The 25,133-nt window shown below is 37.4% G+C and overlaps 1 protein-coding gene across 5 annotated transcripts in view; it reads right to left on the bottom strand.

Moving 5' to 3' along the window:
* Window positions 1-25,133, bottom strand: part of ATF7IP (activating transcription factor 7 interacting protein) — a 115,145-nt gene that overhangs the window by 5,691 nt on the left and 84,321 nt on the right. For all 5 annotated transcript variants that reach the window (XM_060194417.1, XM_007533139.3, XM_060194418.1 and 2 more), the window contains exons 9-14: window positions 24,261-24,896; window positions 17,831-17,895; window positions 11,618-11,696; window positions 8,419-8,574; window positions 5,457-5,642; window positions 1,762-1,874 (exon numbers count right to left, since the gene is read on the bottom strand). In XM_060194417.1, the coding sequence (XP_060050400.1) occupies window positions 1,762-1,874; window positions 5,457-5,642; window positions 8,419-8,574; window positions 11,618-11,696; window positions 17,831-17,895; window positions 24,261-24,896 (1,235 nt within the window). The remainder of the gene's footprint in view (window positions 1-1,761; window positions 1,875-5,456; window positions 5,643-8,418; window positions 8,575-11,617; window positions 11,697-17,830; window positions 17,896-24,260; window positions 24,897-25,133) is intronic.

Below are 25,133 nucleotides of genomic sequence, written 5' to 3'. Positions count from 1 at the left end.
TGCATGGACGGGATTCAAGCCCCTGGTCCCCATCTGGAGCAGGAAGCCTTAGAGGAGGTAAAGCAGGGCTTAAGGTATCTCTCTCCCTCTCTATCTCCACCTTTGTTCTCAATTTCTCTGTCCTATCAAAATAATAAGAAAGAAAAATGGCCACTGAGAATGGTGGTTTGTGTAGGCACCTAGTCTCAGTCATTAAAAAAAAAAAAGGAGGAGCTAGACAATGGTGCACCTTGGTAAGTAAACATACTACAATGCGTAAAGACCCAGGTTCAAGCCTCTGATCCCCACCTATGAGGGAGAGCTTCACATGTGGTGAAGCAGGGCTGCAGGTGTCTCTGTTTCCATCTTCCTCTGTCTTCCCCTCCCCCCTCAATTTCTCTTTGTCTCTATCCAATCAATAAATATTAATTTTTTTAATTTAAAAAGAAAAGAGGAAAAGGGAGAGTCTACAATTAACAGGCTGGAATAAACTAAAGGCAAACCACTTAAACACAAAGTACAGAAAAACTTATTTGCATAATGGTTGCACTGTACTTCCTCTTAAGTTAACTTTTTCCCCTAAAAATGACTTAGTCCATTATATAACATTATTAAATAAACATATACTTAAAGTGAAAGACAACTAATTACTGATGGTTTCAGTCATATGTGGAGTGTAATTAAAGAAAATTATCTTGTTTTCCCTAAAAATGACTTAGTCCATTATGTAACATTATTAAATAAACATATAGCTAAAGTGAAAGATAATTACTAATGATTTTACTTATGTAAAATATAATTAAAGCAATCAAATGGCTTAAGTCCTAAAAGTCTGTGGAAAATATGGTTGCTACCAGAGAGGTAACAAATGACGGTGTGCTGGCACTACAATTATGGAGGATGTGATGAGGCTTCTACATATAGAGATGTTAAACTGTACTCTAGAAATTTCATATTATTGTAATCCAATGGTAAAGCAGCAAATTTTGTTTAAAACACTGTTCTGATAGTTAAGCTTATGGAGAAATCTTTGATTTTTCTCTGTTCTAACAAATGAAGTATCAACAATACTAGACTATGTAGCAACTAACACTGGTGAAGGTTTTGAGGAAAAGAATTATTTTTTTAATACTCTTTTCAATACTCAAAAAAACTTTTAACCACCAATTAGAAATGGTCTATTTACCCCACTCCCCACCTGCAGGGAGGATGCTTCATGAGTGGTGAAGCAAGTATCTGTCTCTCTCCCTATCTTCCTATCCCTTCTCAGTCCTATGACACACACACACACACACACACACACACACACACACACACACACACACACAAACACATGCGTGTCTGTGCAGTCGTGCACGCACACACGCTTCCAGAATCAGTGGATTCATAGTGCTGAAAAGGTTTATTTCACTGCAAAATCCTCAGTGTTTACCATCCCTAAGAACAGTTTTCTAGCACTGGGTAGTGACACACCTGGGTGAACATGCTACAATATGCAAGGATATGGGTTCAAAGCCCCTGGACCCCACCTGCTTGGGGAGGCTTTATGAGTAGTGAAACACTGCTGTAGGCATCTCTCTTCCTATCTACCCCTTCTCTCTGGTTTTCTCTGTCTCTATCCAATATGTAAATAAAATATCATAAAAAGACATTGTCTATACTGTAAAAATCTATTTTCTTAAGAAAACTTCTGCCATTTCTTCTTGATATAACAAGATTTTTTTCAAAATATTAATTGTAACAATATTTGAAACTTTACAGTTGATAATTATGAAAGCTTACGGTATGCACTTGTGGTGGTCGGTGATGCACGGTGAGCTGAGGTCCTGCTGATCCCAGGGTTAGTCCATTATTTACAACGTATGTAGCTGTTTGAGGCACTCGGACTGTGACACCTACAGAAAATCAAAAGATGAAATTGTAATTCCATTATAGATTTTGGTGGATTAAGTCTTTGAAGTCTGCCATTTCTAACCTAAAAGTCCACAGATAGTCAAAGTATCATTTGAGCATGAGAATAGAAAATAACTATATATCCTTTTCTCAAGCAGCCACTAGGGGGTGAATGACACCAATATGAAAAGACTAATCAACAAAGGAAGAGATTCAGTTCATGAAAGAAATAAATGAAGTCCCCAAAAAGGGTTGAGTAAAAACCCTAAAACACTAGTAGTGTAGCACAGGCAGAAGGCATATAGGCCAGAAAGAGCAGTGTGATTCTAATGGCAGTAAAACTGAAGTTGACTTTACAAAAATCTAAGCTGTTCCATCTTTTTAACTAGAATAGACATTTAAATTATCCTTATCCTAATGAAGTTCTTCCTCTCTCTCCTTCATGCTCTCCTGGATCAGTAAAGGATACTTCATTCAACAGAAATGCTGAATGAACTGAGATAAACTTAAGAGCCTACTACTGTGCTTATCATAACCTTGCTATGTATTTAGCATAATAATACAGTTCTGCCAGGTATCCTGACTACAGTGAGCCTAGTTACCCAGAACTTGTTCATGACTCTGTTTACAACTTTCTGCAGAGAAAGCTCTTGTTAAGTTGGAAAAGATAAAATTAAACTGTGACCCACAGACTGAGCCTACTAGTTGATTTTCTCCTGCAACCTACCACTTAATAATAGAATATAAACATATATATTTGTTGTGCTATTGAATTTTCCCAGACTAAATGTATGTAGTGATACCAATGTAGGTGTTAAAACCATACAGAAAAGCAGTAGGATACTGATAAGCTCTGTCTAAAAAGAGGGGAGGGATACAGCTAATGGGGGGGGGCTGGGGGGCACACATACAGGAAAGAGTCTTCAAACATACTGATAAAGTTCTATTTCTTAGCCTGATAAGAGTTCTTAGGTAATTTGTTTTACTTCTTTCTCTAAGTACAGATTTGTATAAATTTGTTTTTAATTACTTAAAAAAAAAAAGGGATATACAAGTTTGCTTTAACATTTTCATTTCTCAGTCACACTGCTTCACTCATTGGAGACCAGCCCTAATCATTCTTATGTCCATCATCAGACTAAGTCACAACTAATCACTTCCAATTTACTTAAACAAGAGTAGACTGTAGATCTTTATCAGGAAGGGTACTGTAAAGTAAAAACCCTGGGTAGAGGGTGAGGGTGGATGTTCAGCTTCATGGGGTGGGGGGTGGGAGGGAGGAGAGAGGATGGGATGGGACACAGTCTTTTAGTGGTGGGAATGGTGCTTATGTACACTCCTATTAATTTGTAGCCATATAAATCAACATTTAAGTAATATGAGAGGGGAAAAACTGACTGAATGTTTCAAACTTTTTAAAGCACAGACTGAGTCTTTTTAATACATAGGCTGAGTCTTTGATATGTTGATTCTCTTAAAAGCTTAGTCCAGGGAGAACACAAGCAACCTGTGGCACAGCTACATGCAAATAATGTCAAAGGACATAAAATACGGTGATGGTGTCTATGATACAGCAAATCCTAACAAAGGGATTTTTCAAAGTTAACCCAGTTGCCAAGAAATGTGATTATTACAATAAATATCTATTGTCTTCTTAAACCCTAAGATAACAGGAATCTCCTACTTCCTCTATAGAGCCTATGTTTCTCCCAATCATGGAACTTCTGGGGTGGAGCTTACTTCCCTGCATGCTTCTCTCAAGTCATACCAAATGATATTGCATCTGCCGATTCCAACCTAATCAATGCAACAAGTACCATCTCAGCATGCTTCACCTCAGACTGTGTACAGAGACATCAGGCATGGAATGCCAAGCCTTCACCCTCATCACTCAGGTGAGACCATTCCAGGAGGTTCACTTCCTAACAAAGTCCCAAAACCTAGATATAGGCCAGGTCCCATAAGCTAGAGCCTATGTTCACATGTATCCATAAATTAGGGCTAAATATATACCTGAAAGCAAAAATACAAAAATAGTCCATAGTGAGTCAGTATAAAGTTCATAGTAAAATAGTGTCCACTTAGACTTAGATCTCACCTACTTCCTATTACAGTTCTCTCACTCACTCCAAAGTTAACCTCATCAAAGCAAGGACTGCAAAAGCTGAATAAGGGCAAGAGACTGGCATACTTTAACAATGACTCTTTAGTCACTATCAGGCCATTCCACCAGCTGGGGCCCTAATCAGGGAGTCCTGAGATTCCCAAACAGACATGATGAACCTAGACCTCAAATAAATCCCTCTCTCCATTGTTACTGGTCATTTCTATCAGGAACAACACAATAGACCCCTTTGTGGGCCCTTATAGGACCTTGCCCTCAACTTGGATCAACAATGGTAGAGAATGTTCCATCATCTGAAGGGAGGCTGGACAACATACTCTATGATAGACCTGAGGAAGATGGGTCGATATTGGGGCTGCTTGGAATGTCCCTACTCATGACCACAGAATGTGAGCTTAGATCTAGAGGGATGCAGAGGTCACATAGGTTCTTAAGCTGAATATGGCCCCCAGATCACATCAAATCGATGGGGTTTACAGTCAACAATATTTGTACCCCTTTCCCATATTAGAGAGCTACTACTCTCTTCCCTGATCCAGCTTTCTGGTCCTTTTTCTAGCCATGACATCATCTCCCCAGACAATAATAAGGATCCACCTGCATATCAGATTTCAGGCTCAGGCAAAAAAAAAAAAAAAAACTAGTATAGCTACATGCCCTTTGAAATATAACTAAAATATGCCTACTAGCTATCTACAAAATGGAGGATCCCCCAACACACTTCACCTGCACTATTCCAGCCTTTAGGTCCATGATTGTTCAACAATTTGTTTGGCTTTGTATGTTAACTCTCTTTTCAGCCACCAGGTTCCAGATGCTATCAGGATGTGACCAGACTTTGCTGGACAGACAACCCCACCAATGTGTCCTGGAGCTCCACTTCGCCAGAGCCCTTCCCCACTAGGGAAAGAAAGAGACAGGCTGGGAGTATGGATCGACCTGTCAAAGCCCATGTTCAGCGGGGAAGCAATTACCGAAGTGCCATACCTTCAACCTTCTGCATCCCACAATGATCTTGGGTCCATACTCCCAGAAGGTTAAAGAATAGGAAAGCTATCAGGGGAGGGGACGGGATATGGAGGTCTGGTGGTGGGAATTGTGCGAAGTTGTATCTGTCTTATCCTATGGTTTTGTCAATGTTTCCTTTTTATAAATAAAAATTTTTTTTAAAAAAGGACTTCAAAAGATGACTAAAGGCTAGAGACTGGCATACTTTAAAAAATATACAGAGGTCATAAAAACTTCAAGCTAAATTGAAGGAATATACAAATTACATAATACACATATCCAATTTTCTTTGTTTTCATATCACATTTTCTAAGAGGAAAAAATTGAATACTTAATGAGATACTGCAAGCACTGTTTGGTAAATCCCATGTCAATATCAGCCACACCAACTAAATGCTGAAGATATGCATGTAAACTGGACTCTTGAAAATAAATAAATAATGTCTCTTACTATTTGGGGGATTGACCTGCCGAACAGCAGGAGCCTGCATAACAGCTCCTCCTCGCAGGGGAGCCTGGGCTGGTGGTGCTGGGAGAGTTGTATAAACCACTTGGTGATTTGCAGGAGCTCTTGGTACAGGGAGTCTTGTGGTCACCTGAGTTACTGGGCGATGTGTTACATTCACTGTGGTGGGAGCTAGTGAAAGGCAGAAAACCATATTAAGGATGCAGGCAATTTTACATTAAGTCAATAGTATTACACAGTAATTAAAATCTGTACAAAATCTAACTAAAGTAAATAAAGCTAAGAGTCTCTTACTATAATTTTATATGATAAGAAAGAGAAGGTCAACAAAAATTATTACAGTTCAAGCTGGAACACTTCAACCACAGCTAACGTTATTCCCTCTTTAGTTGACTAGAAAATAAGGGACAGGTGGTGGTACACCTGGTTGAGCGCAGATGTTAAGAGTGCACAGGGACCTGGATACAAGCCCCGGTCCCCACCTGCAGGGGGAAAGCTTTGCAAGTGATGGAGTGTTGCAGGTGTCTCTCTGTCTCTTTCTCTCTCTCTCTATTCCTCTTGATTTTCGGCTGTCTCTCTCTATCCAATAAATAAAGATAAAAAAATGTTCTAAGCAGAGTGTAACTTTAGGACCTCCAGCCCTTTACCAATGAGTATAAATCCAAAAGAGTGACTCAGTATTCCCACAGCTGAAGAAGAACCTTGCTGGCTACTGCAACTGACATTTCTCTTATTCAAACATCCATTAAAAAGACTTCTCGAACCTGGCATCGCCCCAAATTAATGTTTCAGAAAACAGTAATGCCTTGAGTAAACAAAAAGGATCAGGAAGATAACATATTAGATCACCATCTTTCTTCATGTTTCCTTTTTAAACTAGGGCACTGTTCAACTCTGGGTTATTTATGGTGACTGAACTTAGGACCTCAAGACATCAGGTATGAAGGCCTTTTGCATAACCACTATGAATTCTCCTGCTCTTAGAGCACTAGACTTTCATCTCTAAGGTGTCAGAAGTTCCAGGCTCAATTCCTGGAACCACCATAAGCCACAACTGAACAGTGCTCTCATATCTCTCTCCCTCTTTCTCACATAAAAGTAGAAGAATAAATCACATACACAAGAATGCACACAGAGTCCTCACTGGCAGCATGGGACTACAACAATGACTTTTAGAAGTAACAGTTTCTAACACTACGATTAGAATCACAGTTTATAAATGAGCATATGTTAAAAAATCTACCTCCACATAAAAAGAGTTCTATAAGAAAATAAAATTGGGAGCAGGGTGGTAGTACACCTGTAACATATTACAATGTTCAAGGACCTGGGTTCAAGCCCCCACCTGCAGGGAGTAAGCTTCATGAGCAGGGCTGCAGGTGTCTCTCTCCCTCTCTATCACCCCCACCTCTCTCAATTTCTGGCTATCTACCAAATAAATAAAGATTATTTTAAAAAGATAAACGTAAAAAAATTTTAAAGTAAATTAATTTGGAAGTAAACACTGGACATAATAAAGATAAAAATATTCTTTACTAAAGACTTCTCAAGCTTCACATATCCTATCTTTTAATATGGGCCTTTAAAAACGGGAAGACAGGGAGTCGGGTGGTAGCGCAGCAGGTGCGAAGTGCAAGGACTGGCGTGAGGACCTGGGTTCGAACTTCCAGCTCCCCACCAGCTTCACAGGTGGAGAAGCAGGTCTGCAGGTGTCTCTCTTTCTCTCCCCCTCTGTCTTCTCTTCCTCTCTCCATTTCTCTCTGTCCTAGCTAACAAGAACAGCATTAATAATTACAACAATAACTACAACAACAATGAAAAACAACAAGGGCAACAAAAAGGGAAAAAAAATAAATATTTCAAAAATTTAAAGAAAACAAACAAAAAAACCCAGGAAGATATATACAGTGAGAATACTGATTTTGTCACTCTGTTCCTGTTATTAGCTGCACTGATCATGTCTAATGACCTTTCCTTCTCAAATATATAAATTAGGTGACAGTCATTTTAAATTTTCTGAAAAAAATATCAGATGAATTCAATGTTTTCTTTATGGAGAACAATGTTTAAACAAGTATTTTCCAGATTATTCTCTATGAAATGGGCTATTTTATAAAGACTATATAAAACTAAAAGGTTACTGGGGAGTCGGGCGGTAGGACAGGGGGTTAAGCGCATGTGGCGCCTAGAGCATGGACCGGCTTAAGGATCCCAGTTCAAGCCCCCAGCTCCCCACCTGCAGGGGAGTCGCTTCACAGGCGGTGAAGCAGATCTGTAGGTGTCCATCTTTCTCTCTCCCTCTGTCTTCCCCTCTTCTCTCCACTTCTCTCTGTCCTATCCAACAATGATGACATCAATAACAACAACAATAAAAAAAAGGACAACAAAAGGGTAAACAAATAAATAAATATTAAAAACTAAAAAAAATAAAACACAAAAAACTAAAAGGTTATATAAAACTCTTGATTGGCTTCCAAGCTACTTAGAAGACAGAAGCTACATCATGAATATAAGTGACTTACAGTTACTTGAAACAGAAAATAAAATATAAATGTGTATTTCCTGATAGTAGTGATAAGCCAATTAAACCTGGATGAAGTTAAGGATTGTTTGAAAATTGTTTGTTGAGTCACTTGTAACTCCTTGGTTATAATCAAAAGGAATCATTCACTATACTCACATTTTTCAGAGATTCTATATACATTTCTGTTATTTACAATAGTAGATGAAAAGGGCATCCAGTTTTGGTATTCTTTATAAGCATTTACAGCAGTATTGCTACTCAGGATGGTCATAAAAACCAATTACACCACATTGAAAAAGACATCTTCTAAGTGACAATGACAATTACTCTATTCTATTTAGCCTTTTCATTCAATTCCATAATTCTTATGCAACTGATGGCAAAAGCAAAGCTTTATTCAACTCAATGGTCCGGCAAGTTTACCTGTAGGTAATAAGTGTATGGTTGTCTGAGATGGCCCACTTGTTGGCACCCCTGATGGCTGAAGAGGTGGTGCTGGCTGGATGGGCTGCAGCGGTCGAGATAAAGGCTGAGAAGAACTCATGGTGGATACAGGTGTATGGTTTTGCTTTTTAGGATCTGTTAATTCAAAGACATTATGATTACTGAAAAAAGATTAGAAATATATAGTTTTCCTTTATAGGCAATTTTCACTTTTAAAATTTTGTCACTTTTACTGCTAAAGGAATTATTTTTCTTTAATTATATTTCAAATCCACAAATTTGAAAACCAAGTCGGGGAGACAGCTTTGCGAGTAGTGAAGCAGTGCTGCAGGTCTCTCTCTCCCTATCTCCTTCTACCCTCTTGATTTCTGACAGTCTCTAGCCAATAAATAAAGATAATAAAAAGAAAAAAAAAGTTACAGAAAACCAAGTCAGAACCTTAAATGATTCACTGTTGGTATTATCATAGATCCTACTTTATACTTATAAAAAAATTTATATTTTTCCTAATAGTCATACTCCTCAATGCAATAATCAAGTAAATTAGAAAAACTCATTTCCTGGATAAATACATACATACTCATACATACTCATTTCCTGGATAAATACATCCATAAATACTAAATCCACATCAAGAACACTAACACTCTCCTAGATAAATACTGATGAGCTTTTTTGTTTTGTTTTCCCATCAGTGGTATTAATTTCCAGTTTCTCAGTTGTTTATAGATTTTTTTTGGGGTAACATAGATGGTTGTTTCTTTAACACTATACAGTCTTTAAAATAACACAAAGGTTTCCATCTCAGACAAGCCCTTAAAAATAGTTTATCTTAATCACTATTGGAGTTGGTGTATTGTACCAAAGTAAAAGAATCTGGGGTGGGGTGAGGGGCTGGGGGGTTTCAGGTCCTGGAATATGATGGCAGAGAAGGACCTAGTGGGGCTTGTATTATTATTTGGAAATGTTATGCATATACAAACTATTGTATTTTACTGTCAACTGTAAACCATTAACCCCCCAATAAAGAAAAATTTTAAAAGCAGTTAATCACTAGGTAGTGTAATATAAAGAGTATGCATCAAGAAACCTTCACCTCAAAATCCCACTGACTCCTGTCCAGCATAATTCCTCACTAAAATGTAAATGGAAATTAAGGCTTTAGCAACTGACGATTTATTACCTAGAGGATGATAGAGCCATGCACTTCTGCATGGCATGAGAGTTTAAGGTGCACTCAAAGGCAGAGAATAGAAAGAGACTTCATGAGGCAGGGACATTAGAAAAAGAAATAGCAAGTACACGATAACTTTGCTTTTGAAAAAAAACATTTATTTATATATTTAATGAGAGAGACAACCAGAGCATGATGCAAAGTTTGATGGTGGGGATCAAACAGAAAGCTAATGTACACAAATCCTATCAGCACTGAGTCACCTCTCTTAAGACCTTAGTTTACTTTTTTACATAGAATAAGTCCAACTTACTCTATCTCCCTCTGGCATTTAAGGATGTATTATATTTAATCTTTACTCATACTGGTATGAATTCAGCCCTGATAAATGGCAGCATAAATTTTCAAATTTAGCTCCTCCCTGACTCCCTCTACCCCACACACTACTCAGCTCTGGCTTTTGGTGGTATAGGGATTGAACCTGGGACTTAGATGCCTCAGGCGTAAAAGCTATGCTATCTCCCTACCCTTTCCAATTTTTTTTATATTTTATTTGTTTTCCCTTTTGTTGCCCTTGTTGTTTTTCACTGTTGTTGTAGTTATTATTGTTGTTGTTGTTATTGATGTCGTCATTGTTAGGACAGAGAGAGAAATGGAGGAGGGGAAGACAGTGAAGGGGAGAGAAAAAGAGACACCTGCAGACCTGCTTCACTGCCCGTGAAGCGACTCCCCTGCAGGTGGGGAGCCGGGGGTTCGAACTGGCATCCTTATGCCAGTTTTTGCACACCCTTTCCAATTTTATGACAGTTTTATTTTTAAAAATTAGCTTCACGGGAGCCGGGCGATGGCGTAGTGGGTTAAGTGCACATAATGCAAAGCACAAGGACTGGGGTAAGGAACCTGGTTTGAGCCCCCGGCTCCCCACCTGCAGGGGAGTCGCTTCACAGGTGGTAAAGCAGGTCTGCAGGTGTCTATCTTTCTCTCCTCTCTGTCTTCCCTGCCTCTCTCCATTTCTCTCCTATCCAACAACAATGACATCAATAACAACAACAATAAAAATAACTACAACCATAAAACAAAGGCAACAAAAGGGGGGAGAAAGCAAATTTTTAAAAATTATATAATAAATTGTGTAACTACTTAATACCATCTTACTCCCTAAAATGAAAAACTTCAAATCTTTAATTTTAATGTATCTAACACAGTAATTTATTAATGCCTGATTTTACTAGATTTTCCACATGCATATAATTATCCCCACACAGTCTTACAGAACTGTGTATGAAGTTATTTTGTGCAGTAAGATAAGTTTGAGAAGTACTTCAAATTTTTGAATCATTTTTGGAAAAGAAATTAATTTAAATAAAATTAAGTGATACACACTCAATATAGAGCCAATTAACTATCAAATGCAAAAGTGATAGAGGAACATAATGAAGAAACAGAGTTTGCCAGACACTGGATTTGATTGTCAGGTTCATTACTGATCCTAAATTCTAAAGTGGGATTTACAGAGCTACTGTAAGGGTCAAGAGAAAAATAGACATAAACAGAGAGCTGCTTTGTAAGTTAATCATTTCCCAATTGCTCATTTTCTTCCATACCTTGGCCATATTCATTCAAGATTTTTAAAAAACTAATATAATTTTTTTTCTTTTCATTTCATTGGATAGGACAGAAAGAAATTGAGAGAGGAGGGGCAGATAGAGTGAGGGAATGAAAGATAAGACACCTGTAGACCTGCTTCACCACTTGTGAATGACTCCCCTGCAGGTAGGAGCCTGGAGGGGGGGGAGAATGTATCAGGATCCTTGTGTGGGTCCTTGAGCTTCGTACTTAACCCAGAGCGCCACTGCCTGACCCCCAAAAATCTTACTGTGAAAGGGAGACAAATACATAGGATAATGCTAGAGAAATAGATAATGCCTTCATAGATTATATTGAATTAATGGGGAAAAAAAGGTATCAAAGCATTCAGTAGTACATTTACTTATATTTCAGTACCTTGTGAAGCTCCATTTTCTTCATCATCCATTGTGAGGTCAATGACACCACCTGAATCACTGCCTGTAGTTTTTCCACTCTGAAAAGCAAACATTTACATTTTACAAATGGGACTATGGCAGACATAAAGGAAAATTAAATAATACTGGGGCCCTGAGGGGTTCCTTGAAAAATGTAATGTCAGATAAATAAGACTGAAAAATAAATAATTTTATGAAATAAATTATTATTTTTTTATCTTTGGACACACTTAAGGTGAAAATTAAAGACAATATAAATATATACAGTACATGTATAAAGATATACAGTATATGTAGAAACAGTATCATTGTAAAATGTGTGGAAATAAGACTGCAATACATATGAAAAGATTGTAATATATAAGGAAATCAAGAACATTTGAATATAAATACAACATTCAATGACAGATTCCTAAATTTTTTCATAGTATTTCAATATTAATTCTTAACAGATTGGAAGAACATTAAGATCAAATTCCTATTATAAACTATAAGACCAATCTTAAAGAAAAATTAACATAAAACTAAGAAAGGCAATAAAAAATTATGATAGGATACTTTTTTAGTTAACATAAAACAGAACACAGAGAAACAAACATTTTCAAAATTACAAAACAGGAAACCTAAACAATCATGTCAATAATTACACTAACTATAAATGGTCTAAAACTCCTTATCAAAATATAGAGATTATTTGATAGGATACATCAGAAAATAACTATATTTTTGTCTTAAATGCTTATTTCAATACACAGACACAGACTGAAAAGGTATTAAACTACTGATAACATGATATTACATAAACTACAAAGAAGAAAACTTTATAATGATAAGTTAATCAGTTTATTTCTCCTATTAATTTCATTGCATTTACATGTTTTGGTATTCTCTGTATTTCTCTATCATACACTCTATATAGCATAGCAAGAAGATCTACAATTAATGAAATATTGAACTGTATGTTCATAACCTGAATGATACAGCTGATTTAATATCAGATACTACAGGTAGATTCCTGGCTGTATTTTCTTCTTGATAAATTGTATTATTACAGTAATTATTAATAGAAATTATAAAATTACCATGACAGCCAGTATTATTTCTATCTGTGCTAAAAACTTTACATTTATTGACCTACCTTCCACCCCCCCAACACACACCAGAAGCATTTTGTACCTGCATCATTGCACCACTGCTGGCAGACTAATTTTTTTCTTTTGATATAGCTAGAAATAAAAAGAGGTGGGAGGGCGAGATACCACTACCCATGAAGCTTCTCCTATGCAATACACTCCCATGTGTTTCTGGGATCAAACCTGGGTCCTAATGCATGGTAAATGTGTACTTCACCAGGTAAGCTGTCAGCCAGCTCCTATTATCTGACAAATTTAATCTTTACGATAATCCAACAGGTAAGTAGCAACACTAGCCTTTATTTTATAGGTGAGAAATCCAATTTATTAAAGAACTTACCTAAAGGAAATCTGCCTACCATTAAGGGACAGAAGTCAAGCTGTCTGACTCTGGAGCTAAATATGCCAGTATATGTTAATTTATAAACAGGGCATATAAGTCACATGCCATTTAGGGATGGGAATATATTCCCATGTAGTGCCAGGGCTTGAATCTGTGCTTGTATATATGTCAAAGCATGCAGACTACCCAGTGGATTTTATCTCTGTTGCTTCATAAATCGTAGAATTTCAAACATTTAACTTTGCATCATACTATAAAACTGACATAGGTCATGAAGTAACTTTTATTCATCAACCCAAAAGACACCTGAAATACTAAATAACTATAAATAGAAAGTAATGCCTGAAATAGTAAATAACTATTTTTCTATGCAAAAATCCATCATGACTTTTCCAACAACCCAATGTATGAGATAGCAGAGATCATTCAGCCAAATATGAAGTTCTCAGAAGGTATTTTATTTAGCTTAGAGCAAGAGAAATTTAATACTAGAAAATGAAAATCACAAGCAGCTTTGGTAGGCAATTGACCTGCTAAAGTAGCCATTCAGAGGGAGTTGGGCTGTAGCGCAGCGGGTTAAGCGCAGGTGGCACAAAGCACAAGGACTGGCATAAGGATCCCGGTTCAAACCCCGGCTCCCCACCTGCAGGGGAGTCGCTTCACAGGCGGTGAAGCAGGTCTGCAGGTGTCTATCTTTCTCTCCTCCTCTCTGTCTTCCCCTCCTCTCTCCATTTCTCTCTGTCCTATCCAACAACGACAACAACAATAATAACTACAACAATAAAACAACAAGGGCAACAAAAGGGAATAAATAAATAAAATAAATATTTAAAAAAATCAAAATGTGTTATAAAAAAATTAAAAAAATAAAAGTAGCCATTCAGAAATAGCAAATTTTTTAAATTTTTATTTATTGCTTCCAGGGTTATTGTTGAGGCTCAGTGCTTGCACCATAAATCCACTGCTCCTGGAGGTCATTTTCCCCCATTTTTGTTGCCCTTGTTTTTATTTTTGTTGTTGGGCAGGAGAGAGAGAAATCAGGAAAGAAGGGGAACACAGGGGGCTAGTTGCTCCACCACTTATGAAGCAACCCCCCTGCAGGTGGGAAGCTGGGGTCTAGAACCGGGATCCTTATGCTGGTTCCTTATGATGTCTTATGCTGGTTCTTGCACTTCTTGCCATGTGTGCTTAACCCACTGCACTATCTCCTGGCCCCAGACATAGCAAATTTTATCCCCACTGTCACCAGCAAATCATTGCTGAGCAGTGCTCTGATTTAAAAAAAAAAAAAAAAAAAAAAGGGAGTTGGAAGGTAGCACAGTGAGTTAAGTGCATGTGGTGCAAAGCGCAAAGACTGGCCTAAGGATCCCAGTTTGAGCTCCCGGCTCCCCGCCTGCAGGGGAGTTGCTTCACAGGTGGTGAAGCTGGTCTGCAGGTGTCTATCTTTCTCTCCCTCCTCTCTGTCTTCCCCTCCTCTCTCTGTCCTATTTAACAACGACAATATCAATAACAAGAACAACAATAAAAAACAATGGCAACAAAAAGGAAAATAAATATATATATATATATAAAAAAAAGCAAAGTTTCAGCTTTGAACTGGTGCCAGTTTTGGATATAAACAGTAACAATAACATGTAAATTTAGCACAGCACTAATTAATGTGGAATCATATGCCTTTCTGCCAGTTATAAATTCGTGCTTTGCTAGCTTGTCTTTTCTGGTACAAATATATTTTCCATTGTGCTAAATAAATACCTCAGTAATGTACGATAATGCTAGTTTTTTTTTTTTATATAAAAGCTACTTACTAGCAAACAGAAATCAGTGTGAAAAAGGTAACTTCTAGTTGTTACTTTCTAAGGTACTTGGTTCATTTCTTTTTCCTATGGCAATTCTTACTTAAATTGTACTTCTAAACTAAAGAACCTTCTAAACTAAAGAACACTAAAGGACTACTGTAGGTTAGAATGAATCTGGAAAGCTATTGTAGAAATGTGCATGGGAGGGGAAAAAGAAATGATTGTAGTGCTGTTACATCAACTTAGGAAGTAACTAAATATATAAAATTTCTTTTTTGTACTTCTTAAAGATTTCTTTAGTGTATTTCAAAAATTGTGTTTATTAAAATGTTTTATATAAGAATTACATTTTAGGGGCCAGGCAGTGGTACACCTGGTTAAGTAACACATTATAGTACACAAGGACTAGGGTTCAGCCCTTGGTCCCCATCTACAAGGGTAAAGTTCCACAAGTGGTGAAGCAGTGCTGTAGGTGTCACTCTTTCCCTCTCCCTCTCTATCTCCCCCTCCCTTTCAATTTCTGTCTCTTCCCAATAATAAATAAATAAATTTGAAAAAAATCTTCAAAAAAAGAATTGCATTTTACTCATATATTGTAGTTTTACTCTATTTGAAGTAGTGAAAATAAATTCATATGCCAACTTGATAGCACGCACTAAAAGGAGTATAAACTACCTTCTGTATTATTTCTAATTATAATGCAGTTCTTATTTATGCTGACTACCTAAAATGAGTAAGATTTATAGCACGTTGTAGCCTTGGTTATGTCTATCATGGCAAAAAGGATAGTGAGCAAAAACAAAAGGAATGTTATACACTGGAACTCAAGCATAAATCTTGACTGGGACTCCACTTTCCAGCACTGCACAGGATGAACTTTCTGACTATTAATTATAGGATACATGTCAAGAACCTGGAAAAGCCTTATTGAACCTTTGGGCTGAGGCTCAGACCAACATTAATTGAAATGTGCAGCATATTCTTGGTGTTTGCATAACAATCCTGGAGTCAGTAAACACAGTCTAGTGTTCAAAGTATACTACAGGAATTATTGGGGTTGGGTGGTGGCACACCTGGCAGACACACACATTACAATGTTCAAGTCCCTTGGTTCCCACCTGTAGGGGGAGATGCCTTACAAATAGCAAAGCAGTGCTGCAGGTCTCTGTCTCTGTCTCTCTTTCCCTCTCCCTCTCCCCATATAGCTCTTCCATTAGTCATTACTACAGACCTTCCAAGGGCCAGATTCCTGATAACTGATTTTTAGAACTGTTGTAGTGCCCTTTTCCATCCTTTCAAAGACATTGTTTTGCTTGTTTTGTTTGTTTCATTACAAAAAAAAAAAAAATCTCCTAAAGAGGACATGTCTTTGCTCTCTTATAATCTCCTTTGTGTTCACTTAATGAGGCTGATCATTTCAGTGAATGACTCATGATCAGGCAACCTTTTAATAAAATAGATTCTTAGTATTAAAAACTATTTGACCCACTACATTTTTTGTTTCAGTTTGGGAACTTTAGAAACACTTAGCCCTAGAATGACTTCTATCCCTTAATAGTGGGCAGATTTCTCTTGGGTAAGAAGAAAATTAAACCATCAATATAAAAATTTTTTCTACTTAGCAATATAGAGGGGAAAGAGGGCATAGTACTGCTAATACAGAAAAAAGGTAGTTACTTCATTACTGAATGATTAAAATTTAAAATGAAAAAATAATGAAGACAGGGGCCAGGTGGTGTGCACCTGATGAAACAAATACATTAGCAGTGCACAGGTTCAAGGTCCTGGTCCTCACCTGCAAGGAGGGAAGCTTCACAGTGGTGAAGCAGGGCTTCAGATGTCTCTGTCTCTTCCCCTCTCAATTGCTGTCTCTAATAACTAATAAATAAATAATCTTTTAAAAAAGTAACCAATATTACCTAAGTGGTAGTAAGCTATCAGAAAGAGCAAAAATTTCTTTCCACATATTTCTAATCAGATTTGTTTGTTTTAGAGAAGAGACACCACAGCACTTCAGTGTTACATTGAAACTCCCTTCAATGTAGCTGAGGCTAGCTCAAATCTGGGACACACAAGGCAAAGCAGAACACTATCTGAATATCTGGGCTATTTGGCTGGTACTTGATCAGCTTTAAATAAACCAAGACAGTGCCAATGAAGGTGTATTGACGGACAAGAAATGAGAAAGATGGGCTAAGAGGAAATGGAATATGCAGACTGAATCTTTGCACTATATGAAAGCAAAGAACTAGACTGCCAATCATATAATCCAAGCAATTAGTTAATGTAACAAACAAAGAATTCTAAAAGTATTACTATGAAACTTAACTTTTTGCTCAACAATTTGTTTGGCTTTGTATGTTAACTCTCTTTTCAATCACCAGGTTCCAGATGCCACCAGGATGCTGGCTAGGCTTCCCTGGATTGAAGACCCCACCAATGTGTCCTGGAGCTCAGCTTCCCCAGAGACACACCCTACTGGGGAAAGAGAGAGGCAGACTGGGAGTATGGACCGACCAGTCAACACCCATGTTCAGCGGGGAAGCAATTACAGAAGCCAGACCTTCTACCTTCTGCAACCCTCAATGACCCTGGGTCCATTGGGACCCAGAGGGATAGAGAATGGGAAAGCTATCAGGGGAGGGGGTGGGATATGGAGATTGGGTGGTGGGAATTGTGTGGAGTTATACCCCTCCTACCCTATGGTTTTGTTAATTAATCCTTTCTTAAATAAAAAAAATAAAAATTAAAAAAAAAGAAACTTTTGTCATTAGACAAGAATTGCAGAGAAAATTTTTGAAGCTCTTTGGAGAGTTACAAAAAATAATTTTCACTTATCAAAGAATATTGTCTATTTCAGTTTTCTATTGAGTATAATAGAATTTTACTTTTAAATAAAGGGGAGAGCGGAAACATACCTGTGATGTACTATCAGCGGCTTTCTTATTAACAGAAGTATCTACTGTTTTGCTGGTCTGGTTTTCTGTGAAGTAAAAAAAAAAAGTCAGAATCATGTGTTTTAAAAGTTCCTACAAAATGTGAAAGGTTTGGTTACATTATATATATATAACAATTTAAATAGAAACTAAAATAGAATGTGGCTACATTATCTTTCTAAAGGTAAATTCACAGCAGAGAATAAAAAAATTCAAATTCATTGATCCAAAAATTTTAATCTATCTTAAATTGATATCTTTGGGAAATAACTTAAGATGCCTATAACTTAAATGCTCTATCATGAATAAAGGTTTAAATAAAATATAATTTATTCAAACTATATGCCTTTTTATAAAAGTTTTAATGACATGCAAAAGTGTAATAAATATATGAGAAAAAGTTATAAATGGTGATTCTGAGAATATGTCAGTTCACAGACAGTTTTTCTTTATTCCCTATTTTATTATCTATTTTTTAAATACACATCTCTTTCAAAAGATCTACTTTATTTAATTATGAGAGTGAAAGATGATGAGAGACACAGATACAACTAGAGTATCACTCTGGCACATGTGATGCTGGGATAGAACTCAGAACCTCATGCTTGAGAGTCTAATACTTTATCCAATGTGTCGCCTCCCAGGTTGCTTGCTTTATTCATTTTTTAGTTGCCATTCACACATCTAAAAATTAAATCCAGAACAGAAAGAAAAGAAGTATGATTTTCTGCCTTAATTTCTAAAAAGAAGATATTATATTTTATCATGTCTTTACCATCTACTGAGGTGATTTATCATTTCCTCTTTGGTAATGTAGGAAATTGTATTAATAGTTTTGGAAACACCCCCACCATTGTTTTCAGTAAATTAACTTTTTTTTTTGGTCAAAAACTAAACTTTCTGGCTCGAAAAAATGGCATTCCTTTCCATTAAAAATTTCAGAACATATGGAGAACAAACTGCTATTTTACAACAACCAGAGATAGGTATATAGAATAGCAGAGTAACAGCACATGGGAATTGCAGCCACAGGGTCCCTATCATGTAAGACCCTCAATACTGCCTGGTTAAATAAGCTTTGCTCTAGCCAGACAAGGAAATGAAATCCAGAACATAGAACTTTGTATTTCCCTTTCCATGTATATAAGCCTATACAGCAAGGGCTGGGAGATAGCTCACTTGGTAGAGTTCATAACTTTACCATATGCAAGGAACTGGATTTGAGCCCCAACTACCACATGGGGATACCATCTACTGGAGAAGCTTCCCAAGAGGTGGGGCAGTGTTATGATAACTCATTCTGCCTCTCTGTCTTCCATCAAAATACCCTTACATAACACAAAAATAAGAACAATCAAATAAGTACATACAAAACAGACTGATACAAGACATATATAATGACCAAGAGAACAAGCGTAAAAATTTTAAGATAAGGGAGTCAGGCGGTAGTGCAGCAGGTTAAGCACACGCGGTGCGAAGCACAAAGACCAGCATAAGGATCCTGGTTTGAGCCCCTGGCACCTGCAGGGGAGTCTCTTCACAGGAGGTGAAGCAAGTCTGCAGGTGTCTATCTTTCTCTCCCTCTCTCTGTCTTCCCCTCCTCTCTCCATTTCTCTCTGTCCTATCCAACAACAACAATAACTACAACAATAAAACAACAAGGGCAACAAAAGGGAATAAATATTTTTTTAAAATTTAAGACAAAGGATAACAAAATTACAATTCTATTACTTTTACTATGTGGTTAGGATTCCAGTATTATGACATTAAAACACAATAATTTTAAAGTACTTATTTATTCTTATTAAGTCTTTCAGGAAAGTTCTATATTTAAGAAAATAAGGAAAAGAACAAAATAATAATAATAGTAAGGGGTTAGGAAGTGGTGTGCCCCAGAGAATGCACAAGTTATTTTTAACAAGAATTTTCTTTTTTATATATATCTATTTTATTTTATTTTAGTGATGGAGATACAGACAGGAAGACACAAAGAGAAAGACCAGAGCACTGTTCAGCTCTAGCTTATGGTGGTGCTGGGGACTGAACCTGGAACCTCAGAGCCTCAGGCATGAAAGTCTTGCATAACTGTTATGCTGTCTCCACAGCCCGAGTGCACAAGTTTTAAAGCACAAGGTCCCCAGCTTTGGGAGGAAGGCTTTGAGAGAGGTGAAATCATGTTGTATCTCTCTTCCTCTCTCTGCCCTCCCTATTTCTGTCAGGAAAAAAGAAAGAAAGAAAGAAAGAAAGAGAGAGAGAGAGAGAGAGAGAGAGAGAGAAGGAAGGAAGGAAGGAAGGAAGGAAAGAAAGAAAGAAAGAAAGAAAGAAAGAAAGAAAGAAAGAAAGAAAGAAAGAAAGAAAGAAGAAAGGAAGGAAAAGAAAGGAAGAAAGGCAGATTGCCATAAAAATAGGTGGTGGGTGTGCAGAAGAGAAGCAATTATGCAAGCCATACCTCCCACCTTCTGCACCCCATAGAGATCTTTGGTCCATATTTCCAGAGGGATAAAGAATAAGGAAGCTTCAAGTGGAGAGGATATAGCACTCTGGTGGTAGGAATTATATGGAACTGTACCCCTTATCCCAGTCTTTTTGATCATTATTAAAACACAGACACACACACACACACACCTGAAAAGTAAGAAAACACTAAGCAGAACATGGACTGGATTTGGTGTATTGCACCAAAGTAAAAGACTCTGGGGCCAGGGGGTTCAGGTCCTGGAACATGATGGCAGAGGAAAACCGAGAGGGGGCTGAATTCTTATGTGGAAAACTGGAAAATGTTATACTTGTACAAACTACTGTGTTTTACTGTTGACTGTAAACCATTAATCCCCCTCAATAAAGAAAAATAATATAAAAGGGGGATAGTAGATTTTTAGTACAGGCATCAAGCCCCAGAGGTAACCCTGATAGCAACTCCCAGAGGGTTAAAGAATAGGAAAGCTATCAAGGGAGGGGATGGAATACGGAGTTCTAGTGGTGGGAACTGTGTAGAGTTGTACCCCTCCTATCCTATGGCTTTTTCAGTGTTTTATTTTTATAAATAAATAATAAAAAAGATAATATATATATATAAATACACTGATATAACTATAGATATATATTGTATCTTGTAACTAAGAATTTTAAACAATGACAAATTAGGCTCAAAATTTCATAAAGAGGAAAAATTCCAAATCACTTAAAACACTGTTGATGAATTTACCTATATTAATAAAAGACACTAAGGATTACAAGAAAAATATAATGACTAGCAAAAAAATTAATCATACTCAATTCCAATTAAAAGTTATCATTGTGTAGTGTCACAGATACTAGGATGTCTATGAAACAACATGATACTATATAATCCTAGGAAATAGTGCTATTAGATTATGCAATCACTTAATTTTTACATTAATAACATTTTAATATAAATGTCAGATTCCTAATAATGTGAGTTAACTGTATGACAGTGATTTGCAGCTTCAGTGCTGTGTTTAATTTGATCTGTTAAATTTGATTTACTTTCAACAATTCTATAAAATGTCAGTGTGAGAAAGTAGACTACACTAATAGTGGCAACCCAAGAAATGAAAAGGCAGATATATCTCACTTCTAAAAGTAGTATGTACTGAAGCCTAGGAGGTGGCAGAGTGGATAAAACACTAGATTCTCAAGTATGAGGTTTCAATTCTACCCCCACTATCACATGTGAGTGATGCTCTGGTTCTCTCTCTCATTAACAAATCTTTTTAAAAAGTAATTTTTATCTCTATGTTCATAGTTGCATTATTTATAATAACCAAAGAATTGAAGCAGCCAAAATACCTGTAGACAGATGATTTGTGAAAAAATTATAGGATATATACTACATAGAATACTACTCTGCAGTCAAAAATGATATTATGGGGGCCAGGTGGTGGCATACCCAGCTAAGCATACACAATATCATGTAGAAAGGCCTGGGTTCTAGCTCCCACTCCCCACCTGCAGGGGGGATGCTTTATGAGTGGTGAAATAGGTCTGCAGCTGTCTGTCTCTCTCTCCTCCCCCAACTCCAAAGTAGGTAGGGGGGGAGGGGCCAGGGAAATGGCCACTGGGAGAGGTGGATTTTTTTTTTTTTTTAAATCAATTGTATGTCTCAAAGTTTTTAAATCAATTGTATGTCTCAAAGTTTCTCAAAAGACAAACTGAATCTTTTTAACATATAGGCTATGTATTTGATATGCGGACTCTCTCAAAAGCCTAGACCAAGTAGATTAGAAGCTTCCAATAGCACAGCTATATACAAGATACTGGGTACTGTCCAGCAAACCATAACAAAGGGACTTTTCAAAGTTAACCCAATTAACAAATAATGTGATGATAATATTAACTATTGAGTGTCTTTTTGAACCCTAAGACAGCAGGAACCTCACATCTTCACTATAGAGCCCCTACTTCCCCCAGTCCTGGAACCCTTGGATAGGGCCCACTTTCCCGTATGCATCTCCCAATCCAAACCAAATAACATTGCATCTGCTGATCACAACCTAACCAAAGCAACGATTGCTACCTCAACATGCTTCACCTCAGAATGTATCCAGAGACTTCACGTGTGGAATGACAACCCTTCAGCTTCATTACTCGGGTGAGACCTTTCCTTTAATAGTACACCCTAATTTCATCTCAGGTAGTTCACTTTCTAACAAAGTCCCATAACCTAGATATACACCAGTTTCTGTGAGAGAGAGCTTATGTGCACACGTATCCATAAACTACTGCAAAATATATACCTGAAAGCAGGACTACACTAGAGTTTGCAGTGAGTACCTCCCTAACACTTCCTCTTCACTATTCCAAGCTTGGGATCCATGATTGCTCAACAAATTGTTTGGCTTCATATGTTAACTCTCTTTTCAATCACCAGGTTCCAGATGCCACCAGGATGCTGGCTAGGCTTCCCTGGATTGAAGACCCCACCAATGTGTCCTGGAGCTCAGCTTCCCCAGAGTCACACCCTACTAGGGAAAGAGAGAGGCAGACTGGGGGTATGGACCGACCAGTCAACGCCCATGTTCAGCGGGGAAGCAATTACAGAAGCCAGACCTTCTACCTTCTGCAATCCTCAACGACCCTGGGTCCATGCTCCCAGAGGGATAGAGAATGGGAAAGCTATCAGGGGAGGGAGTGGGTTATGGGGATTGGGTGTTGGGAATTGTGTGGAGTTGTACCCCTCCTACCTTATGCTTTTGTTCACTAATCCTTTCTTAAATAAAAAATTTAAAAAAAAAATTCTTTTTTGGGGAATTCAACAGTAAATACAATAGTTTGTACATGCATAACATTCCCCAGTTTCCCATAATAATAATACAACCCCCACTATGTCCTCTATCATCCTTCATGGACCTGGGAGAGGTAGATTTCTAGTGCTAGTACTAAGCCTAAGCAGTTACCTTGGTGGCAATTCAAAAAAAAAAAAAAAGATATTCTCCTTTACGAACAAAATGGATTGAACTGGAGTTGATTATGTATTACTTACACAGATGAAAGACAACTATCAGTCTCACTCATATGTGGCAACTAAAGAACTGAAATACATGAACTTGCAAAAAAAAAAAAAAACAGACAAAAAAACACCTTTTTCTAAGACTGTGAGAACTATGGTTGGTGGTTATCTGTTATCTTTGGGAGGTGGGAGGGTAGGAACACAAAACATTGGTGGTGGGTGCAGTGTGAAACTATATACTCTGTGATCTTATAATCTTGGAACTCACTATTCATCATAAACATAGTATGAAAAAATTAAATAAAAAGCGATCTGTGCTTTAGAGCATTTATGTGAAAACAGTCACAGTAAGACAGATACAGTACCAACTATATTGTATACATAATATCTGCTCATTCTTGCCTGTCTCTTCAAAAGCAGCAGGGATGTGAAGGCAGTAACAAAATTAAGTTCAAGAATACATACAACATGTATGCTTTCCAGGTACATGGGAGTCAGAGCTTTACAGGGTTTTTTTTTTTTTTTTTTTTTTGCCCCCAGGGTTACTGCCAGGGCTCGGTGCCTGCACCATGAATCCACTGCTCCTGGAGACCATTTTCCCCCCTTTTGTTGCCTTTGTTCCATTATTATTGTGTCGCACCACGTGCGCTTAACCCACTGCGCTACCACCCAACTCTCGCTTTACAAACAAATAAAATTAAGTCCTTTCTGAGAACTGTGAAGTGGGGGAAACACACTAACTTCTCATTTGAGATAAATTCTCAAACCTCATTTTATTAATATCATTTCTTTAGGATAAGTAAAAACTTAACTAAAATAATTTCTAGGAAATTCAATTTACTCTGCTCTTCCAATATTAGCTACTTCCATAGCTATACACAAGTAAAACTTCAATTATTAACATGCCTGCATTTCAATTATTAAACCAACGAAGTAACTTACCAATTCTTGGGGTGGTACTGCTGCTCTGTTCTGCAGGAGACGAAGTACTAAAAGCCGATATTGGTATTTTCATCTGTATAGGACCTCGACTACTTGGAGTATACAGTCCTGATGGGCCTACTGTAGGTAAAGAAGTCCTTGTGGCTTGCACAATAGAGTGTGCTGTAGGAACTGCCTTTACAGCAAGTGTTGTTCCTAAAGGTGCAGCACTGGCAGGAGAGTTCCTTTGAATACTAGGAGCGGGCACAGAAGGAACGTTGTTTGGTTTAGTGGGATTTGGCAAGGATGGCAAGGATACTTGATTTTTGGTAAGACCACTGACTGTAGGTGGGCTTTGTACAGAAATGAATTCCACGTTGCCAGATGGTTGATTGGTCACTAAAGTTCCTGGGTGACTCTGTAAGAGCTGAGGCTGAGAGGATACTGCAACAGGTACGTGCAAAATCACTGGTAAGGACTGTAAAGAAATTGTAGGTTGAGGGTTTCCACTAGGCACCTGAGTGGTAGCAACTACAGTAGCTGTGTTGGGTGCAGGAAGAACTGATGTTGCTGTCAGAGAACCTGAAGTCACTGGAGTCTGCATTTTAGGCTGACTACTAACAATCGCTGGAGGAGTGACAATATTGGTTGAAGATACTAAAGAAAGAAGAAGAAGTCTCAGTTTAAATGACTCTCTTCACTTATCTGCTAATATAGCAAAACACATACAAATTTAAGGTATTACAGTAGATTAACAATTAGATCTTTCACATGTACAAACTATTGTATTTACTGTCGAATGTAAAACAATACTTCCCCAATAAAGAAAATAAAATACCTCACACACACACACACAAAAAAAAAAAAACACAATTAGATCTTTCATAGTAACAC

Source organism: Erinaceus europaeus, chromosome 7, assembly GCF_950295315.1.
Source record: "Erinaceus europaeus chromosome 7, mEriEur2.1, whole genome shotgun sequence".
In the NCBI taxonomy this organism is placed as follows: Eukaryota; Metazoa; Chordata; class Mammalia; order Eulipotyphla; family Erinaceidae; genus Erinaceus; species Erinaceus europaeus.
This window is presented reverse-complemented; position numbering and strand designations above follow the sequence as displayed.